The sequence below is a fragment of the Pantherophis guttatus genome, chromosome 2 (genome assembly GCF_059756535.1).
Source record: "Pantherophis guttatus breed Tessera chromosome 2, ASM5975653v1, whole genome shotgun sequence".
NCBI classification, from domain to species: domain Eukaryota; kingdom Metazoa; phylum Chordata; class Lepidosauria; order Squamata; family Colubridae; genus Pantherophis; species Pantherophis guttatus.
The window spans coordinates 195,194,937-195,215,183 of NC_142064.1; the positions used below are offsets into that span (position 1 = coordinate 195,194,937).

The 20,247-nt window shown below is 38.3% G+C and overlaps 1 protein-coding gene across 1 annotated transcript in view; it reads right to left on the reverse strand.

The window, feature by feature from the left end:
* Positions 1 to 20,247, reverse strand: part of COL23A1 (collagen type XXIII alpha 1 chain) — a 284,794-nt gene that overhangs the window by 9,365 nt on the left and 255,182 nt on the right. Inside the window, exons 16-29 of the mRNA XM_087887485.1 lie at positions 19,036 to 19,080; positions 17,528 to 17,605; positions 16,094 to 16,117; positions 12,918 to 12,980; positions 12,058 to 12,102; positions 10,794 to 10,883; positions 9,128 to 9,217; positions 6,474 to 6,524; positions 5,359 to 5,418; positions 3,592 to 3,618; positions 2,905 to 2,931; positions 1,157 to 1,228; positions 1,020 to 1,073; positions 105 to 131 (exon numbers count right to left, since the gene is read on the reverse strand). Of these exons, the coding sequence (XP_087743611.1) occupies positions 105 to 131; positions 1,020 to 1,073; positions 1,157 to 1,228; positions 2,905 to 2,931; positions 3,592 to 3,618; positions 5,359 to 5,418; positions 6,474 to 6,524; positions 9,128 to 9,217; positions 10,794 to 10,883; positions 12,058 to 12,102; positions 12,918 to 12,980; positions 16,094 to 16,117; positions 17,528 to 17,605; positions 19,036 to 19,080 (753 nt within the window). The remainder of the gene's footprint in view (positions 1 to 104; positions 132 to 1,019; positions 1,074 to 1,156; positions 1,229 to 2,904; positions 2,932 to 3,591; positions 3,619 to 5,358; positions 5,419 to 6,473; positions 6,525 to 9,127; positions 9,218 to 10,793; positions 10,884 to 12,057; positions 12,103 to 12,917; positions 12,981 to 16,093; positions 16,118 to 17,527; positions 17,606 to 19,035; positions 19,081 to 20,247) is intronic.

The following is a 20,247-nucleotide window of genomic DNA, read 5'->3' on the forward strand; positions in this document are numbered from 1 at the left end:
CGAGCCACAAAGCCAGAAAGTTGGGGAACTTGGAATTGAATTACTTCCTATATTACTTGATAATATACTAATGACACTGTGTAGGTAAATTATTGATTACTTACATCTAATCCTGGTTCCCCTGGCTTTCCCTGCATTATTAAAAAGGAGAAACGGAGAACATTGATAAGATGACAGTGGAATGGCACATTAACTGGGTTACGTTAAGTCTATAATTTATATATATATAAATACAGAATCTGGGTGTGTTAGTAGATTTAGCCTCAATGGGAAAATTAAGCAGTATCTTATTTTATCTCCTACTAATTTCCATGTATTGTATTAGGACAATGCAAACCCTTATTCAGCATAACTTTAGGTTCATCAGTCATTTAGGAAGGCAAAAAGAAAGCAAACGCGATAAAAGGTTTTTAATTATTTTTGTAGATTTTAAAAAAAAATTACAAACACAGTTAGCAGATTTTCTCCTATATTTGATTTAGGCGACCTGGCTAAAATGCATCCCTGAATTTAAACCTATGAGAATCGGTGTTGTCCCTACTGCAATTGTTTGCTTCCCGGACAGAGCTGCCTTCTTTCTAAAAATGTAGATCCTTTCAGTAGATACAAGAATTTGGGCAGAATCAAATGACCAATGATCTTTCATGACAGAAGGATTTAATCTGTTATGGTATACTAAATACCCTGTTTCCCCAAAAATAAGACATCCCCTGATAATAAGCCCAATCAGGCTTTTGAGCACATGCGCTAAAATAAGCCCCCCTGAAAATAAGCCCTCCCCGAAAATATTTAAACGCATGCACAGCCAGTCCCCGCCATTTCCTCTGGTTTTCTCCATGCGCCCCAAAATAAGACCTGCCTGAAAATAAGGCCAAGCACTTATTTCGGGGTTCAAAAAAAATATAAGACAGGGTCTTATTTTTGGTGAAACGGTATATCCAAAATGTAAGTAACTTTATAGCACATTAAGAACGAGCAATGCATTTTAATGATCTTTTAAAAAAATGTTCAGTTCTTACCTTCTCCCCTTTGGTACCTGGTAAACCAATAAGTCCAGGAGTGCCAGGAGGACCCTATAGAAAATTAAAATTATCAGGAAGGTTTGGGATATCTCCTCTGCTCTACTGGGCGGGTTTCATAAGATTCTGTTACTCACATGTGGCCCAAGGGGTCCTTTTTCACCTTTATGGCCACTTTCACCTTTTGAACCCTTTGAACCATCTGAGCCCTTAAAAGGAAAACAAGTATTTTGATTAGACTTTCAAATAATCACGTGCTATTTAATAGCCTGCCTTATGTCTGCTTCATAAATCAGTTGCGTTTGCATTGAGTTGCACGGCACCCACTTTTCTCAAGGGAAATGTAAAATGGTATATTCTTTAAAAAAAGTTGCCATTTTTCCAACTCTTCATTTTATCTTCAGAGAGCCTGTTTGGTGTCGTAGTTAAGGCATCAGGCTAGAAACTGGGAGACTGGGAGTTCTAGCTTGCCTTAGGCACAAAGCCAGCTGTGTGACTCTGGGCCAGTCACTCCCACTCAGCCCTAGGAAGGAGATAATGGCAAACTACTTCTGAAAAGAAAAAAGCTTTCCAAAAAAGCTGCAAGGACTTATCCAGACAGTCTCTGAGAATCAGGCACGATTGAACGGAAGGGGGGAAAAAAAGGATCTTCTTCATTAGAGGAAAAGAATTTGCACTTTTTTTCAGTTTCCTGTTATAACAATGTACCTTGAAAAAATTACTATTGAAAATACGTAATTCATGTCAATTAATATTTTGTCCTCACTTAAACTAAACATACCTTCCCCCAACAAAAAAGCAACAAAAATAATCTCCATATAGTCAGTAGAGAAACCCCTGTATAAATCAATGTGTTTTTGTTCAACCGACACCTGAGAGAAAAAGTCATTCCACAATGTTTGTTAGTTTTTTCAACATTTAATACATTTCAAGACTGTTTATTAGGAAATAAACAAATGTAAGGCGTGCTCCCTAGCACTGTAGAACTGAAATCCTTCTTTAGAAAAAAAAATTAGAAGAATTTGCAAACACTCTTATTCCTGACCAAAGACTCCTTTGTAAGTACAATGGGATGTATGTGCCTAATGCTTGCTTTCAAAACTCTATGCTAAATATACAGCGATTTTGGGTATTTGCATCAGAACAGGTTGAAATTGGATTTTTATGTAAGATATTCCCCCAATTTGAGTCCTCCTGATTTAGGTGAATGTTTCCATAGACTTCTTGAAAAATGTCTTTGAAAACTTATTGCGAAAGTTGTTTTATCAAAGAAATTAACTGCTGTTGATTCCACCTTCTAAATCCATAATCAGAATTGATCATCTAAATAAAATAGTTTATAATTGTACAGCCTGCCTACTTTTTCTTCAAATAATGTGATATTTTAAATTAACTTCTTAATGCCTATGGTTTTCTTCTTGCATTCAAGATCCACTTTACAATTATAAAAAATACAAGACAACACATGATCTGTTATGTCTTTGTTTGTCAATATAGAGGTAGAAAGATTGACCATGGACAGGTAAAAAAATAGTATGAGTGGGAGTGACTTCTAATTTCCTGCTGTCTTCTACACTGACTTTGCATATGGGAAGCTGGCAGAGAGCATCAGAAATCCCAATCTCATGATTGAAGCTGCCTGTGGCAATTCTGCAATGGAGACAAGTATGCAAATACAACTGGTCTGAAGATCTTTGAAATTTCAGGCACCCAGGAATAAACGGGTCCTGGATTTTCTATGCATTCTGTTAAATTAGCAGATTTGAGGTACCTTGATTCAAAAATGGTTGCCCTGTGATGCACCGTTTCAACTCATTGAAGTTGAAACAGATAAATAGATAGGAGAGGTTTAGCAATATATAGATTAAAACTTTTTATGACACACCTTTTGTCCTTGACTTCCTTGAGGCCCCTGCAAGATAACAATAGAACATTTGAAAATAAGACCTTTTTAAAGCTACAGATTTATATCTACTTGTAATCCACTTGTGTCCCTTCTCTCACTGAAGGTGCTTCAGTGCAGTTGAAGATTATGTGGAATGAGAAGATGTTTTCTCATTGTTCTTTGGAACAGCCTCACTGTTGAGACAATAGTTGCTCACTCTTTTGTCCTTTTCAGAAGAGACTAAAAATTGAACTATTCCAAACAGTCTTTGTAGACCATTTGGGTTTGAAAGCTGGAAGTGAGTTTTGAGGTCATGTTATTAGATAATCTATAACACTGCCCCAGGACAGGGTGAAGAGCTTGGCCATAAAAATTGGATCCTCAGGTGGCCTATAGCTCCATGAACTGCTATTGATACATGCGTATATAGGGTCTCCAAGTAGCAATTTTAAAGGGGGTTCTTGATGGAGAGAATGGAGTGTGACCTATGTGCAGAAATTATAGACTCATAGAAGGGCTGATGAAGGGATGAAGGAAAAATATCTCAGCAAGTGATATTCCTTTGGGAATTTTATAAATAAATAAAATGAAGTGATGTCATGCATTATTATATATGTGCCATCAATGTGACACATATTAGTGGAAATATATGTACTATTGTCCCAGGTTTAGCTATTAAGCACTCACCTTATGTCCTTGTGTTCCTTGAGGACCCTAGAGACAACAAGTATTCATTTGTAAAATATTCCACAATAATATTGGAAGTTTGAAACATTTATGTTTAAAATGTCAGCATTACAAAGCCGAATTTCCCCAATCCCAGATTTTTCCAAGATAATTTATACTTGCTGGGAACAAAGTAGTTTTACATCAATATTTGTGGGGCCCTATTACTCATTCCTGTTAATGTTATTAGCAATACCCAATATTAAAAACTCAATTCTAAGTGTTTGTTACCTTGGTATGCAGGAATACTTCATCTTGTATTCAAAACTATTTCCTAATTTTATCTCTCAGATACATGGGAAACTGATAATAAATATTTAATTATATTTCTAAGCCAATGCATCAGTCTAAGGTTTAGCTTCATAATCACCAAAACAAACAAAAAAAACAAACAAAAACATGTTAAAAGGTGGGTTTGGCTCCCAAATGTTGAGGGTATCATTCTACATTTGCCCAACAGTCCACATACATAAATAGGCATTTAATTCAGGAAGGTTTGTACAATTGCATTGTACAAGTAATCTTTATTAATTACTTGTACAAGTAATCTTGGGTTATGACCCTAAGATTTGCTTAGCATTTCCATCAGTAAGTAAAGTAGTAAAGCTCATGTTGGAAGTTGCAAGCCCTTTTTTGAGGCCTTGCAGGAAGAAGGCTAGGCTGAGCAAACAGAGAGTCTATGGCAGTGGTGGGATTCAGCCAGTTCACACCACTTCGGGAGAACCAGTTGTTAACTTTCTGAGCAGTTTGGCAAACTGGTTGTTGGAAGAAATCGTTAGGGCAGAGAACCGGTTGTTAAATTACTTGAATCCCACCACTGGTCTATGGGTATGCTCAGTTGGCACTGAGATTGCTGCCACCCCTTCCTGAAGTCCACAGGCCAGTTCCCTAAGAACACTTCAAAATGAGCTGAGCAGTGTGTGCCTCTGTGAATCTCTTCATGTGAAGGCCTCTGTGAAGCCCTCATCTCACTACTTCTTTCAGTTCCACCATCACACAAAAAGCACCTCCTGAACAACTGCCATTTTTGCCCAGGGAGTTGTTGCTGCCTTGTTGGAGCATTGCACTGTCCTCTTCGTGGTCTATGGGCTCCTTAGAATCCTGCTCTGCCAGCTATGTCCTGCTGCATCCTCCCTGGCTGGACCTGGTGAGCTCTCTTTGACAGATGAAGCTCCACTGTCCTTTGGCACTGTATGTATCCTGAGGATGGATCCTTGTCTAGCCCCTGGAACTTGGATCAGCAGTGGGGGAAGAAGATGGCGAAGGTCAGCAGGAGGCAGTGACGGGAGGGTGGCAAAGGTAGCCAAGCCAAGCAGGGTGGCCCAAAAGTCAGATATGGCAAGAGATAGGCAGGTGGGGGGACTTGAAGTAGAAGCAGTTTATGTAGGACAGGAGAAAGTGACCATGGGATGCTGCAACCAGCTGTAAATGTGGGCTGGTTGCCAAGTGCCCCAAAATTGATCACATGACTGCACTGCACTGGCCAGAATTTGAGGACCAGTTGTAACTACCATTCATCCAGCAATGTCATAACTTTGAAGGGTTGCTGAATGAATGGATGTAACTCGAGGGCTATCTGTAAATGCTTGCAATGATCATCAAAGGTTTGTTTGTTTGTTTTTATTCAAAGAGATCTGCTTGGTTGGGGGGAGGGTATCACATAAACTGCAGAGTTGTCAATAGCTCAGCCAAGCTACTTGTGCATGAAAAAGGTTCTGGAACACTTACCATAGGACCTGGTGGACCTGGTAGACCTGGTACACCAGGAGGCCCTGGTTCAGGTATGATCTGCATATGTAAATGACATTACAAATTTGAACTGTAAAACCACACATGAAGAAAGATAACTCTTCAAAATGAAAAGCAGGATGTCATCATTGAAAAAGCACAGTAATTATAGATGGGGAAAATATTTTAAAGTTATTCCTCTAAAGAGTGAGTCTGGGTATAGTATAGTGTTTTCTGCAAAGCCTTCTGTATACCTATGATGCACCAAACGTTTACAGGTTTAAGGGTACCCATCTCTACTCCTAGAATTGCAATATTACTATAATATCATACACTGCGTTTCTGAGTACATTTTTCCTGAAATACTCAATGGGTACAAGTTCTACTCAGCAATAAAGCCTGCCAGAAAACAGCAGAAATGCACAATCATGGCATACAACAATCTAGACAGGAATTTCACACATGTGAAGCAAAACTGCATCAGAGATGGACAATTTGTGGCTTTTTACCTTCTTGTGGGTCTTGAAGCTCTTTCTAACCAAGACTGTTGAAAATTTATCACACAACCTCGGGCTATTTTGCAGTAAGTAACAGATAGTTACTGTTTCCTACCTTAAAGCCATATTGCAGTTTAAAACATCTACCACCTTGTGAAAAAGACCAGAATATATGGCTCCTTAGCCTCTCTGTGTCTGGTAACTACAGTCATAAAGATTGTAGTTGTACAATCTCTGGAGAGGTGGTAATCTCCAGCCTTATGTTATGATAGTAAACTATTCTTGAATGTAAGCAGCGTCGCCATCCAACTTAAATGAATAATTTCCAAATAAATGACTTGATTCCAGATACGAAAACACCCTTAAATTCTTTGAAGACTCAGTGAAACCAACGAGCATTTTAATACTTCTATGTGTATTTTAATTACATTTTAACTGTACATTTTACTTTTTTTCCCAACTACCGTATTTATCACATGTTCAAAACAAGCACACAAATATATTTATTACAGAAAATTGGACTACTGCTTCTATAACAAGGCTGTAATTTTGCACCTTGGCATATTTTGATAGTAACTTGATATTTGAAAAGTATATAGTCAGTTGGTGACAACTTACAAGGTTTTGCTCACAGGGTGTCCCAGGTTCTCCTTTAGGTCCATCAATACCCTAAACAGTAATAAGAAATAAAAATAGTATCTGAGGATAGCTCTAGATGAACATAAAGTTTTCCTCTGTTCAGTCGTGTCTGACTCTAGGGGGCAGTGCTGATCTCTGTTTCTTAGCCAAGAAAGCCAGTATTGTCCGAAGACATTTCTGTGATCATGTGGCACCTAGAACGCTGTTACCTTCCCACCAAAGAACCTATTTATCTACTCTCATTTGCATGCTTTCAAACTGCTAGGTGGGCAGGAGCTGAAGCAAGTTACAGGAGCTCACCCTGTTGCACAGTGCTCAGGTTTTGAACCCGGGTTGACAGCTTTCCAACTGACAAGCTCAGTTTTTTTAAGTGCTGAGCCATCTCTCTCTAATTCTAGATAAATTCTAGATCAGTGGTTCTCAACCTTCCTAATGCCGCGACCCTTTAATACAGTTCCTCATGTTGTGGTGACCCCCAACCATAAAATTATTCCTAAAACCATTGAAAATATGTGTTTTCCGATGGTCTTAGGCGACCCCTGTGAAAGCGACCCACAGGTTGAGAACCACTGTTCTAGATAAAGTCACTTTGCTTTCTCTGGAAGTGTTATTTGAGCTGATCCCATTAGTCTTCAGGAGAAGGATTTTTTTATTTGAAAGATTGCTTTCCTCCTGGCTCTTATATCCATAACCAGATAATCACACAGTTTGGGAAAACCTCTCTAAAATATACTGTTATCAGCAAGGGAGTCATGTCTCCACAGCGAATGGCAAAGATAGTTTGATCATCATCAAATGGTTGGTTTCTTTGGCCAACTAGAATCAACACAGGTGGGCCAAACCCCATAACTGCATAAAGAAGCTATTTCACTCCTCTTAAGGCATATGGCTCTCTAGGGTAGAAGATTTATTATAATTTACAAATACAATGACATATTTATATCAACTTTTAACATAGTTCCTCTTTGTAGTGGCTTTTATCAAAACATTAACATATGAAGAGTAGAAAAGTGAAGTATAAAATGTACTGATGTAATATCTAACAAGCGGGTTCACTGAAAACTGATTTATTAGAGGGAAAATACTATATGTGATTCCAGTACAGTTAGTGTTATGTACATCCAAATCCAATATGCATGCATATTTCCATAACGTTATCAGATAAAAAAAGGTGAAAGATAAACGTAAATGGGTGTGGGTGAGCCCATTTCTTGTTTATGCAAACTGGGAGGATTGTTGGTGTTGATATAATATGTAGGTTGGTTGCTCGACAGCTATATATGCTACTTATTATTTTGTTTATAGCTTTAATTCTCTTTTTAATGGTTAGCTACCTCGGTTCATGTACTTGTGATGGGCAGCAACATACAGTACATTAAACAAATAAACAAAGTAAACACATCCATATTGTACATATCTGACATTTATAAGTTTTTAAGTCACAAAAATGATTTTGAAACATCTTCTTTATCGAGGAATGTTCCTTTTATGATCGTGGCTTCTTTGATTCCAATGTTTACATTGATCACTTTCTACTCCCAGATCTGGCCTTATTTTATATTGGAACAGAAAGGAGAAAGAAAAAGTGGACTTTAATTCAGTTGGGTGCCAAGATCAATTTATAAGAAAAATAAATGACTTCAAACAAAAAGAGAATGGCATAAAAGGCAGGATTGTATAGATTCTGGAAGTTTCATCATAATAGTAGAACAGAATTATCGTTGCGTATTAAGTAGTTCATCTGAAAAGCTTCAAACTAGGTGCCCCAGTTATAAATGGGCAACCTATGTGTTTCAGATGATACTTAGCCTTAGGATTACCATCCATGTTTTTTTTACCTAATCCAAAATTATATTCATGATTTGATGCCACTAATGGCAGTGAGAAATATGCAGTCTGCACTAGACAGTATTTGTGGCCTTATCCCTCCTACAATCAAGTTTTGAGAAGTATAGCATAGGTAATGACCAGGCTGAGCCTGAGGAGGGGTCAAACACATCATCAGTTTTGAGTCTCTTTGCACCCACAAGAGATCTAAGTCCTGCCCACCTTGAATTCCACTGACTCTTATCTACTGCCAAATTGCTTGGTCCATTAGTAGTTCAGATTCTTCTACAGAGCTAAAGTTTGCAATAAATGTTTGTACCCATTTGAACTGCCTGGATCTTCTGACTTCCCTGGTGTTTGTCATATAGGTAGGAGGAAATAAGCTTCCCTCAGTCCAAAAATTGTTCAGGGGGAGTCTCACATATTTCCCCTTCCTTCTACAGCCCTGCTTAAAATGTCTGGGGGAAAGCTGAGTGAATAGTGTCTAAATATGCTGAGTGCCTGCATGTGAGTCAGAAAAAGAAACAGAGAGAGGTGTAATATGGTTAAGAGGAACAACTTGAGAAGATGGCTGTCCTAGCAATCTGTGTAACTGTGAAGGCTGAGCAGACGGCCTACCTATGCTGTAAAAGAAAACCTGGTAATAGTCTCTCAGGGTGGCTTCCTTAGCAAAAGTTCAAAAGCTCCTGATCTATAGAATTCAGCAGTAAAAAAAATGCTTGTTCTATTACAGATTACAATAATAAGCAGCCATATATTAGATATTATTTGACAAAAACCCAAGTTGTACTGAAGGCAGACCATACCGGTGGACCAGATAAGCCCATTTCTCCTATCTCTCCTTTCTGTCCCATTACTCCAGGGTTTCCTTGCTCTCCTTTCAATCCTTTGGGGCCCTGTAAGTTATGAAAGAAAAGTATGACACACTGTCAATTGGCCAAACAGTTTATCTCACCACCATGCATTTCCCTCTGAGATCTTCTAAGTCCCTCTCTGAAAAAGACCGGGGGGATTAGCTAGAGAGGTTTTGAAGAGGAAATATCAAGCAATATAGTACATACATATATCTGGAAGATAACCTTTAAAAAGTTCTTTTAAACTGGAATAAATTACCAATGCAGCCTTATACAAAGTATTCCCCAGCTATTCAACAAAGAACTTGTATTTGCCATTGCCATTTTTTTTCAGAATCCCCTTATACGTATAGATATATTTGGTGGGCAATAGGGTGCTCAAATTATATCGCAGAATGCAGATTTGCAAAAAAAAAAGAGAGATTTTGTGTCAACTCAATCAATCTCAGGAATTTGAATTGAGAAGGGGAAAAAATTAGAGGGGAAAATGAAAGTGTACTGTATACTTCTTATATACTAGTTTTTGGAACCTCTCCAGATGGTATTGACTTTATTAGGAAGTGGAATTTAAAAAAAAACCTGAGTACCAAAATAGAGCCTTAAGAATAAAATAAAAGAGATGCAAAGGTTTCTGCTTTTAAACTGAGAATTGCAGCAGCTGCTGTCTTTCTAGAGGAGCAAAATACTGAAAACTGAAGGAGCGGTGGTCACTCAAAATCCCTGCCACTGTTGTCTAAAAACTTCACTGAGGAGATGGTGAGAAAATTCTACCACTTGGTTGCTAAGCAAAAAGCCAGAAAAAAAAGAGAGGCAAAACTCTGCCACTGCAATTTGGTATCAAAATCACAGTATAGGTAATCCTCATTTACTGACCACAATAAGGCCTGGCATCGTTAAGCAGCAAGATTTTCAGCATGTGACTGCAGTGACTTTACAACATCAGTTCTATCAGTATCAGCTACAGTCGTTAAACAAATCATCGTGGGTGATTAAATGCAACATCAGATGACCGTGACTTGCTGTTTCCTGCTGGCTTCTCCACTGACTTTGCTTGTTGGATTATGAAGCTTGCAAATGGCAATCACATGTACACAGAATGTTGTGACCATAGAAAATGTGGTCCAGTTGCCAACACCCAAATCATAAACATGACTGTGGGGTGTGCTAGGTCAGCTGCAACTTTGAGGAACGGTTGTGAATCTCCTTTTTCAGTGCTGTTGTAACTTCAAACAGTCACTGAACGAATGGTCAGTGAATGAGGAATATCTGTACTTTAATGGCATTATTGTAGGCTAGCATTGGATTTAGGATTGTTTTAATTATGGGAATAAGACCACTTTGCTTCCATGCATATTTCCCTCCCTAAAATCCCAAGTCCGACATAGATAGAAACTATTTGACACATCCCCCTCTAGGGATGTCACCCAATGGTATGGAGTGGTTAGAACGATGTTTCTCAACTTTAGCAACTTTAAGATGCCTGGACTTCAACTTCCAGATTTCCCCAGCCAGTATTCTGGGAGTTGAAGTCCAGGCATCTTAAAGTTGTCAAGGTTGAGAAATGCTGTGTTAGAAGTTGCCAACCAAGTTGAATGAAAAAAATTAGATACAGACGTACAGGTAAACCAATCATGCCCACTTCTCCAATCTCTCCCTTCTGTCCTTCTAGTCCAGAGCTTCCTTGATCTCCCTTTGACCCTTTCAATCCCTGTAATAAAAAGCAAAAGTAGATGGGGGGTTTAGTTCAAAAGATTTGTTTTCAGAACTTCTCAGAGATATTTTAAATTCTGCTTACAGAAGAAAGCCCTGTTTACGATCAAATGCTGATGATAAAGAGTAGAGCAAAATTTCTCAGAGCGGAAAGTATTTCCTCAAGATTCTGTTATCACACACTTCCCTGCACAAAATTTATCATTTTGGATCAAACTTGTAATCTCAGAGCATAACCATGGAATGGCTAATTAAGAACCAGATAGGCAGCCAAACCAGATGCTATTGTTATTGCATTGTGCTCGGCCAGTGGTGGGATTCAGCCGGTTCGGGCCGGTTCAAGCGAACCAGTAGTTAAATTGTTGGCTGGCCCCTCCCCGCCCCTTCCAAGAGTCCCCACACGCCCCATTTTAGCTCCCAGATAAGTGCAGGGAGGCCTACTAGGCCCAAAATGGGGCACTGGGAGGGCAGTGCGTCCCTCCTGTGGGCCAGTTTGCTTATGTACCAAACCTCTAAACAGCTGAGGAAATTTAAGGGCTCTGCATTCTGAAGTGCTATGCAAATCCTTTGCTTCTGCACAATGTAAAGTGTCTCTCTTCAAATTACCAAAAAGCTTGCTGCTTTGTAAAGAAAGGCTTCGTTTGAAGACTTTGCACAACCGTCTTAAAATGATTTTGAATATCTGATAGGATAAAGTTGTATACAGGTAAAGCTTGCCTGAACTTCAGTCAGCCCGAAATATTTGTAGGGATAATAATGACATCTTTCTATTTTAGAAGGATTTTCTTTTTATTTCTAACTTTAACTTCCAGAGTTTCTTCCTTTGCTTTATTTTCTTTTTTAATGTAAATTACATCTGGTTGCTGGGCCTCACAAAATGAGAGAGAAGTTTGACAAGTAAAAATGTTTCTCTTTCTGTTTATTTCTGTCAGTAATGTTTGTTCAAAATAGCAATAAACAGGCCTATGTTTATAAAGTTTATTTCCTCATAAACCCTTGAAGATTCTGACTGTTTTAATAACTTTGACAATTATAGTGCAATCTCTTAACTACTTAATTCACTGCACTTACAGCTAACAAAGTATATAACTGTAGCCATAGTAGTAATTTTCTATTTTAAAATAAATTCAGTCAAACACTTTCATAGTGAACATATTAATCCTGAAACATACCCTCTCTCCATCAACTCCAGGTGGACCAGGCAAACCAAGCTCCCCCTAAAGTATTAAAGAAAATGAATAAATTAGGATCAAGGGGATATTCTAAATTGAGTATCAGTTCAAATTAAGTTCTATAAAAGAATTTTTTATTTTCTTGGACTAAGACTAAGTTCTAAGTAAGGACTAAGCCTGAAGAGCTGTCAATAAAGCTGGATATTTTAGTCAAAGCACCCAGTTTCTTCAGATTGCAATTCTATGTCCACTTACCTGAATTTATGACTTTGTATTTCAGAATTGAAGCACCAGTTTTAATTTAATTAAAATACCTCCCAGCTCTAACTTGTAAACAAAGGCAATATTTCAAGATCCAAGTGAGCAAAAACAACAACAACCACCACGAAGATCTTGGTGGGTGTAAAGTAACATTTGCTAAACTTCAGTTATGTTGTTTTTGCTGTCTTTCAGATTAGTTGTTAGATCTTCAATAAATAGCCATTAAGTGCCCCTATTGGCAACTGTTGTCAAAAATGCAAGTAACCATATAAAGAAACCTAATGCATATTACCATATAAATTAAAATCTATATAAGTGATCCCAAAAAATTTCTGATGCCTGCTACCTATATACCGCTACATGTTAATCTTCAAAACTCATCACTGATCTCATCAGTTCTCAAAAGACCTATGTCATTAATAGAATAATCCACATGAATCATTAACTGTGCCACCAAATGGCCATTGTGTAGAATAGGAGTGTCCAACCTTGGCCACTTTAAGTTTGGTGGACTTCAACTCCCAGAATTCCCCAGCCAGCAAGGTTGACACCCCTGACCTAGATCAATAGATTTTGTTTTAAAGGAACTGAGATCCAACCTTTGGTCCTGGAGCGCCTTGAGGCCCTGGTTCCCCTTGAACCCCTTGAGGCCCTGGTGGCCCCTAAAACAAAGAATAAGAAGGATTTTGTTGCTGTTGTTAACAGTAATATTTAAGAAATAAAGTATTTATAATTAATCATGTACTGAATAACTTTTAGAAAACAGACAACAATTATTTTAAGCAACAATGATAATACACTGAAATGTCTTTGGAGTACACCATCTAATATTTAATTGCAGGGTATTTATTCCATGGTGCAAGGAAGCTTATAAATAATTTCTGTTCAGTGAGTCTTGCATCGCATTTATTATGAGGTGATAAGAGCCATCTGTCTTATAACAATAATGACACATCTCCAAGTTGTCACTTCATAGAAACGTTGTTTTCCTTCTTTTTCAACCTCTTCAACTAGCAACAGTGGACAGGTACAAATATGTAAACACAATTATTCTGAGATTCTTGCAATGTGTGAAATCTTGGATTATCAATACCATGCAACCACACCACAAGATTTTTGTTTTCTTTTGTATGGAATTCTCTTAAAATACAAGGGAGAAGGTAAGGTAAAAGGGAAATCTGTTTGGGTCCAGCAGAAAGTAGAGAGACATTGACTCTTTTATGTCAATCACCTTATTACAGGTTGTCTTTAAGTTATGACCATTCATTTAGCAATCATTGAAACTTAGGACAGTGCTGACTTACAGCCAGTCTTTGCACTTATGACCAGTGCAGTGTTCCAGGCGTATGTGATTGCCATTTGTGACCTTCCCAGTTGGCATCCAACAGATATATATGCACACACATACACATATACCCTGTTTTCCCCAAAATAAGACATCCCCTAAAAATAAGCCCAATTGGGCTTTTGAGCTCATGGAAATAAGGCCAAGCGCTTATTTCAGAGTTCAAAAAAATATAAGACAGTGTCTTATTTTTGGGGAAACACGGTACATACAATACATACACACACATATATATAAATTTTAAAAGAGACAGATGACAGTCCCAATTTTCATCATAAATTGAGGACTACTTGTAGTTCCCAAAATGAATTTTCTCCTTGTACTAAATATGATTATTTGTCTTTTATATTTTTATAGAAAATACCTATTTTCAGAGCAACTAAATACTGTCCTTTCAAAATAAAATTCCCTAATTTTAATTTATCATATATTCTGGCTGGGAACTGAATGTGTTGGGAACTGAATTTACCAGTTCAATAATGTATGAGCAACATTTATATAGGAAGCACTGGGTAAAAGCTCTAAATATGAATGAATTTCATTTTGTTCACTATGAATATACATGCAGGTGACAACTTGTAGTTTATTAAGAAATGTGAATTGGTTTTCATCATGAAGAATTCAATCTGAAGACTGTCCTCTATTGCAGGGGTGTCAAACTCAATTTCATTGAGGGTCACATCAGGGTTGTGCTTGACCTCATGGGAGGGGGTGTGGGCCAGTGGTGGGATTCAGCCAGTTCATACCACTTCGGGAGAACCGGTTGTTAACTTTCTGAGCAGTTTGGTGAACTGGTTGTTGGAAGAAATCATTAGGGCAGAGAACCGGTTGTTAAATTATTTGAATCCCACCACTGGTGTGGGCGGAATGGCCAGCTTGACGTCCCTCATGTCAGGAGTGCCTGTGGTGGCCTGAGCACTCTGCCAGCAAAAACGGGCTCCCGAGCTCTGCTTTCCGTTGCAACAGCCTTCTGCAACCTTCTGCCACCAAATACAGAGCTCGCGAGGGCCACTTGCAGCCCTCCTGAGCTCCATTTTCACTGGTAGAGGCAACGCAGGCCGGTCCTTCGCTGTTTCCAGAGCAGTCCCATGGGCCAGTTCTAAGCAGCCTGTGGGCCAGATCCGCCCCCCGGACCTTGAATTTGACACCCCTGCTCTATTGGATAAATACTCCTTCCATTGATAAAAGGAAAGTTTTGGATTTAATCCAAACAATTTATATACCCTTGGCATATTAAATTAAATATGCAATGCCTGAAGTCTTCCAATGCAAATTAATTCAGGTCACAAATCAAGTATGGGACTAACATGCATTTAAAAAAGTCTTATATAAAATCAAATCAATGTATCATGCATGCACGATCAGGACAGAAGTGGCACTGGAGGCTCTGCTGTATGATAACTCAAACGTACAGAAGTCTACCTATGAACAGTTGCTTGCACAAAGGCTTTTCACACAATTGGATTCCCATCATATGGAAGCCCATGTGTGAATAAATGCTGGCATGTAGGTTTTGCCACTATAGAAAAAATTACAAGGGCATTGCAGTCTTATTTCTGATAACAGCTGTGAACATGTGATTCATGCATGAAATAGGCTATAGATGGGCAAACTAATGATCACATGATAACTGATTATTCATGTAAAATAGTCTGAAACTAGGTTACCTAAATTATAATGCCTTTTGTCTATGAGGCCTGGTCATGGGAAATTCTTGGATTTTTTGGTGAGAAGGATAGTGGAAAACAGAATTTAGTTATTCAAGGGTTTTTTTTTTCCCTGCACAGTAAGGGTAACACGCAGTTACCCTGAAAACAAAAATACAAGTCAGAATGAGTATGTTCTAATAATCAGATTTTCATTATCATCTAAAATGTAAACTGGGAATATTTAATCTAATAACCATTTCTGGTATGGTGGAGTCTAAAATTATTTTGGGCCCTTGACTAAAATAAAATCAAGTTTCTTGATCTAAGTGATAAAAACTAAGCAGTGTTAACTGGCGGTTCAGCTTTCCCCAATCTGGTGTCTCCAAGTGTTTAGGATTTGAATTATGTTGGTGGCTGTTAATGGGAGTTGGCTGTATCAAGAGATCAGAATGATGTACTGGATTAATGTAATGGTAAGCACTGGTCAAGCCAAAGCTAAGTAGTAATATTAATTTCAGTAATGAGTAAAAAGCTTTCTCATATTAAGCACTGCCAGTGACTTTAGTTTCAAAATGACTGTCGGATCAGTTACTAAACTTCAGTAAGCTAGAGAAATACAAACCAAAGTAAACAATCCCTTTAGATTTGGATCTGTTTTATTAACCAAATGTTTAGCAGAGGTTTTGTTAATGATCACAATCCAGAAATCCAAGACAAAAAAGCCACATGCTAGCCATTCCAACAAACCAATCCAAGTGAACATCTGGCACGCCACAATTACCGTCAATTTGGGTTTCCCCACAGCCTGTTATAAAAGAATTAGGATGGTTTTCAAATGTACTCGATACAGCTAAAACAGTAGTTTCATAGATTGGCCTTCTCCCAATGGAAAATAGTATAATCTGTGCAAATTTATTATCAGAAAATGTTACTGCATTGCTTTTATCTATGGATCTGAAAGGAAAAAAAATGTAAACTCTATTCCTGTAACTACTAAACTGTATCTATTATGTAAACAAACACCTGTTAATATTACCTGTGTGTCAATTGTTGCAAGTATTCATCACCCTGAGGAAGTGTAGATAGCCATTACACCCCCTCCCCCCCACAAGTCCTCACTCCCAGAACAACCTGAATTTTTCTGTATTTGTGTTTAGGAACAACTATATTCTGTCTGGGAAGCAATGCAGTTGCTTTTCCAAATTCAGAAACAACAATGAGACAGCAAGCAGCACAACACTAGAAGTAAAGTATTAAGATTTGTATCAGACTGGTATGACCTGAGAATATGTAGTAGTGAAGGGCCTGGGGTGCCCCAACTCATCAGAGTAGAGAACCAATGTGTATTACATTAATAAGAAGGCGATGATCTATGCATGCACCTAAAGATATATGCTTGAAGATGTGCAAGTGCAGATGTGAGACAATTGGGATCTAGTTCTCTTTGGTAGGATGGGGTTTCACTTCCATTACGTAGCCCTTGGGGATGGGTGGGGGGGATATTGTTACCTTTATTGTAAGCATTGATTAATGGAATATTTGGGCCATGACCTACACTTTCAAAGTTCTCTTACTAAATTTTATGCAGAATACATATACATCTTACGTTCATATTTTGATTATAGTTTTTCTAAAAGTGCCTGACAGGTCAATGAGAGAAGCAAGGTACAACATAATATGGGTTTCTGATCTTATATACATACTGTATATCTGACAACATTGCTACAGTTTTTAACTTATTTCATCCAGTGTGACTACCAATCATAGAGTGTCTGGAAAGCACCAATTGTGGAACATCCATCCATCCATCCATCCATCCATCCATCCATCCATCCATTATTTATCCATCTATCTAGCTATCATCTAGCAATAGCAATATCACTTAGACTTATATACCACTTCACAGTGCTTTACAGCCCTCTCTAAGCAGTTTATAGAGTCAGCATATTGCCCCCAACAATCTGAGTCCTCATTTTACCAACCTCAGAAGGATGGAAGGCTGAGTCAACCTTGAGCAACTCAGAATTGAATTGCTGAACTGCTGGCAGTTGGCAGTCAGCAGAATTAGCATGCAATACTGCATTCTAACCACTGCACCACCAATCTTCACCCATCTATCCACCCACCCACCCACTTATATATAAAACTCTTTTATTTACACAATGAATTAATTAGTTCAGAGAATAGTATGATCATATTGTATCACGCATGTTACCTTGAGAGCTTCCAAGATCCTACCATCATAGTCAATTACTACTGTATCACCCTGTTCTCCTTTCAGGCCTGGAGGTCCCTGAAAAGAAAAAAGTTATTGCAAGGGGTTTATGCTAACAGACATAACGCTCTACTATTCACATACTATTAGGATGCCTTAGTAAATTATTATCCACTGTAAGGAAGAGTCAAATATCACCTACACTGCTGAAGTCCCAAGAAAGGCCTAGCTGTTGACTGCCCTGATCTCAAGCTTGCTATTTTTAAATTATCAAGCCCAGCTCCTTTTCAACAGTGCTGATACAGCTGTAGAACTCCTTTCCTTAAAACATTTTGTTAAAACCATTTTGAAATTCAGAGCTTTTTATCACCACATGAACTATGAACCATCGAAGAGGAAATGGAGATTTCTTCTGGGAAAGAAACTTAATTATGTTCTTTCGTTGTTTTGTTCTTTTTGTTATATACTACCTTGGGGGATTTCTATTTTGAAAGTTAATCGACAAATGTACAAGTTAAACTCAAGGGATGTGAACCCTCAGAAAGGTACTAAGAATTGTTTCTAATTGTACTTTTCCATTCATGGAGAATTCTTTAATGCAGGAGAAGCATCTGTAAATGGAGGAAAAGAGGGGGACTTTATTGATACCCCTTCTCCCAACCTATTACAATAGTCTTCCCTGGGGATTTAGTTAAGTATTTGAACCTTTTGAGAAATAAAAGGAGCGTCTTTTCAACTTGGCAATTTTAGATGAACTGAGACCAGTGGTAGAAATCAATTTTTTTTACTACCAGTTCTATACATGAGGCTTGGTGGGCGTGGCATGGCTTGGTGGGCGTGGCTTGGTGGATGTGGCAGGGGAAGGTTACTGCAAAATCCCCATTTCCTCCTGCTCAACTGGCACTCAGGAGGCAGAGAATAGATGGGTGGGGCCAGCCAGAGGTGGTATTTACCGGTTCTCTGAACTACTCAAAATTTCTGCTACCGGTTCTCCAGAACTGGTCAGAACCTGCTGAATATCACCTCTGACTGAGACTGTAGAATTGGGAGGATCCCAGCCTACTCTTTGTAAAGTTGGAAAACTTTGCTGTAGGAGAAAGAAATATGTTCTTCAAATTATTTATCATCTGTTTCTATAAGGTTCTAATCAATCTATAACAGTGGAAATGATTTTGGTATTGTAATTATTTGAAAGTATAGTGCATTTGAAAGTATATGTGTATACAAAACAGATTCTACTGGTACTTGTTGTAATCCTTTGTATTTATATGTCCCACACAAATACCAAATTTTAAGAATTCCTTGAAAACATTTTCAATGCCAAAACATTTATATTAATTATAATATTTAGTTGAATTAGTGTGCAGGTTCAAACACAGGTTTGTGCAATAATGTTCATAATTACTATATTGTATGTTTTCCCCAGTTCCGTTTAAATTATTGGGAAATGGTAAATTGTGGCTTATGTATTTTAGGGCACTAACACCCCTCCCCCAGGAAATTCATACCCTTGGCCCGATATATCCATCTGCTCCCTTCTCACCAGGCTCACCCTGAAAAATGAACAAAAACAATAAAAATTTAGAGAAAAGATAAGAGAAATTGACCATGTTGACTTGAGCTGTTAGAGATTTAATTCAGTGAAAATTTGGAGAGTGACTTTCTCTACCTACTTTAAAGAAAAAGCAGATTCATATGACTTCTGGAGGAACACAATATTAGCAGCAGCAGCAGCTTTAAAAGCTTTCAACATAATCTAACTATAAAATAAACCAGACAGATCAGATTCAAGATACACAAGCCTCCTACCAACACTGAATCCTCTGAATATGTAAATTATGTATATCACATCACTGGAAATCCAAGCAGTTTTAATTAACCATGAAACTTAAATGACAAAACAGCAAAAAAGATAACATGACAGTAATCTCAATGTTACAGATTAGGAATGTTGCCGCATTTAAAAGGACAGTACTTTCAGGCATTGACCCTGTATAAACAAATACTTAAAAAATAAACACATAAACAAATTTAACATCTATGCGAGATTGCTGGGAGAGGTCATCCAATGGAATTGGGTTTGTTATCATCGGTACGTTGATGATACCAAGCTATATATCATCACCTCTGACTGACCAAGAATTGCTGTCCTGATGCTGGCTCACCACTTGGAGGCTGTAAGGGTTTGGATGGGGAGGAATCGGCTTCAACTCAATCAACAGCAAGGCAGAGAAGAACTGGTGAGGCACCATCTCTGACTCCAGCTGTGAATAACTTGAGGTTCCTGGCTCCTGCTCAGCAGGTAGCAATTGTGGGTGGGTGGGTGGAGCTTTGTACAGATTGATTTATGTACCAGTGGCATTCATTCCTTGACTGGAAGGCCTTGCTCATGGTTGGTCCTTCATGCTCTGGTCACTTCCTGGTTGGATTACTACAATGTGCTCTATTTGGGACACATCTTTGAAGACCAACTGGAAATTACAATTGATCTAAAAATATGATGGCATGGACAGTTCTGGGCATCCCTTTGTCTGTCATTACACTGCTGCTGTGTGAACTGCAATGACTCCCAGTTTCTTTCTGGGTGTGATTCAAGGTTATCATCTTTAAAGAATGAATGGCACAAGGGCAGGTTATTTGTGGGGCCACCTTCTGCTGAGAAAAGCTGCCATTCCTCTAGGTCTGATAGGGTGAGTGCATGCCAGGTCCCTCTCTTAAAT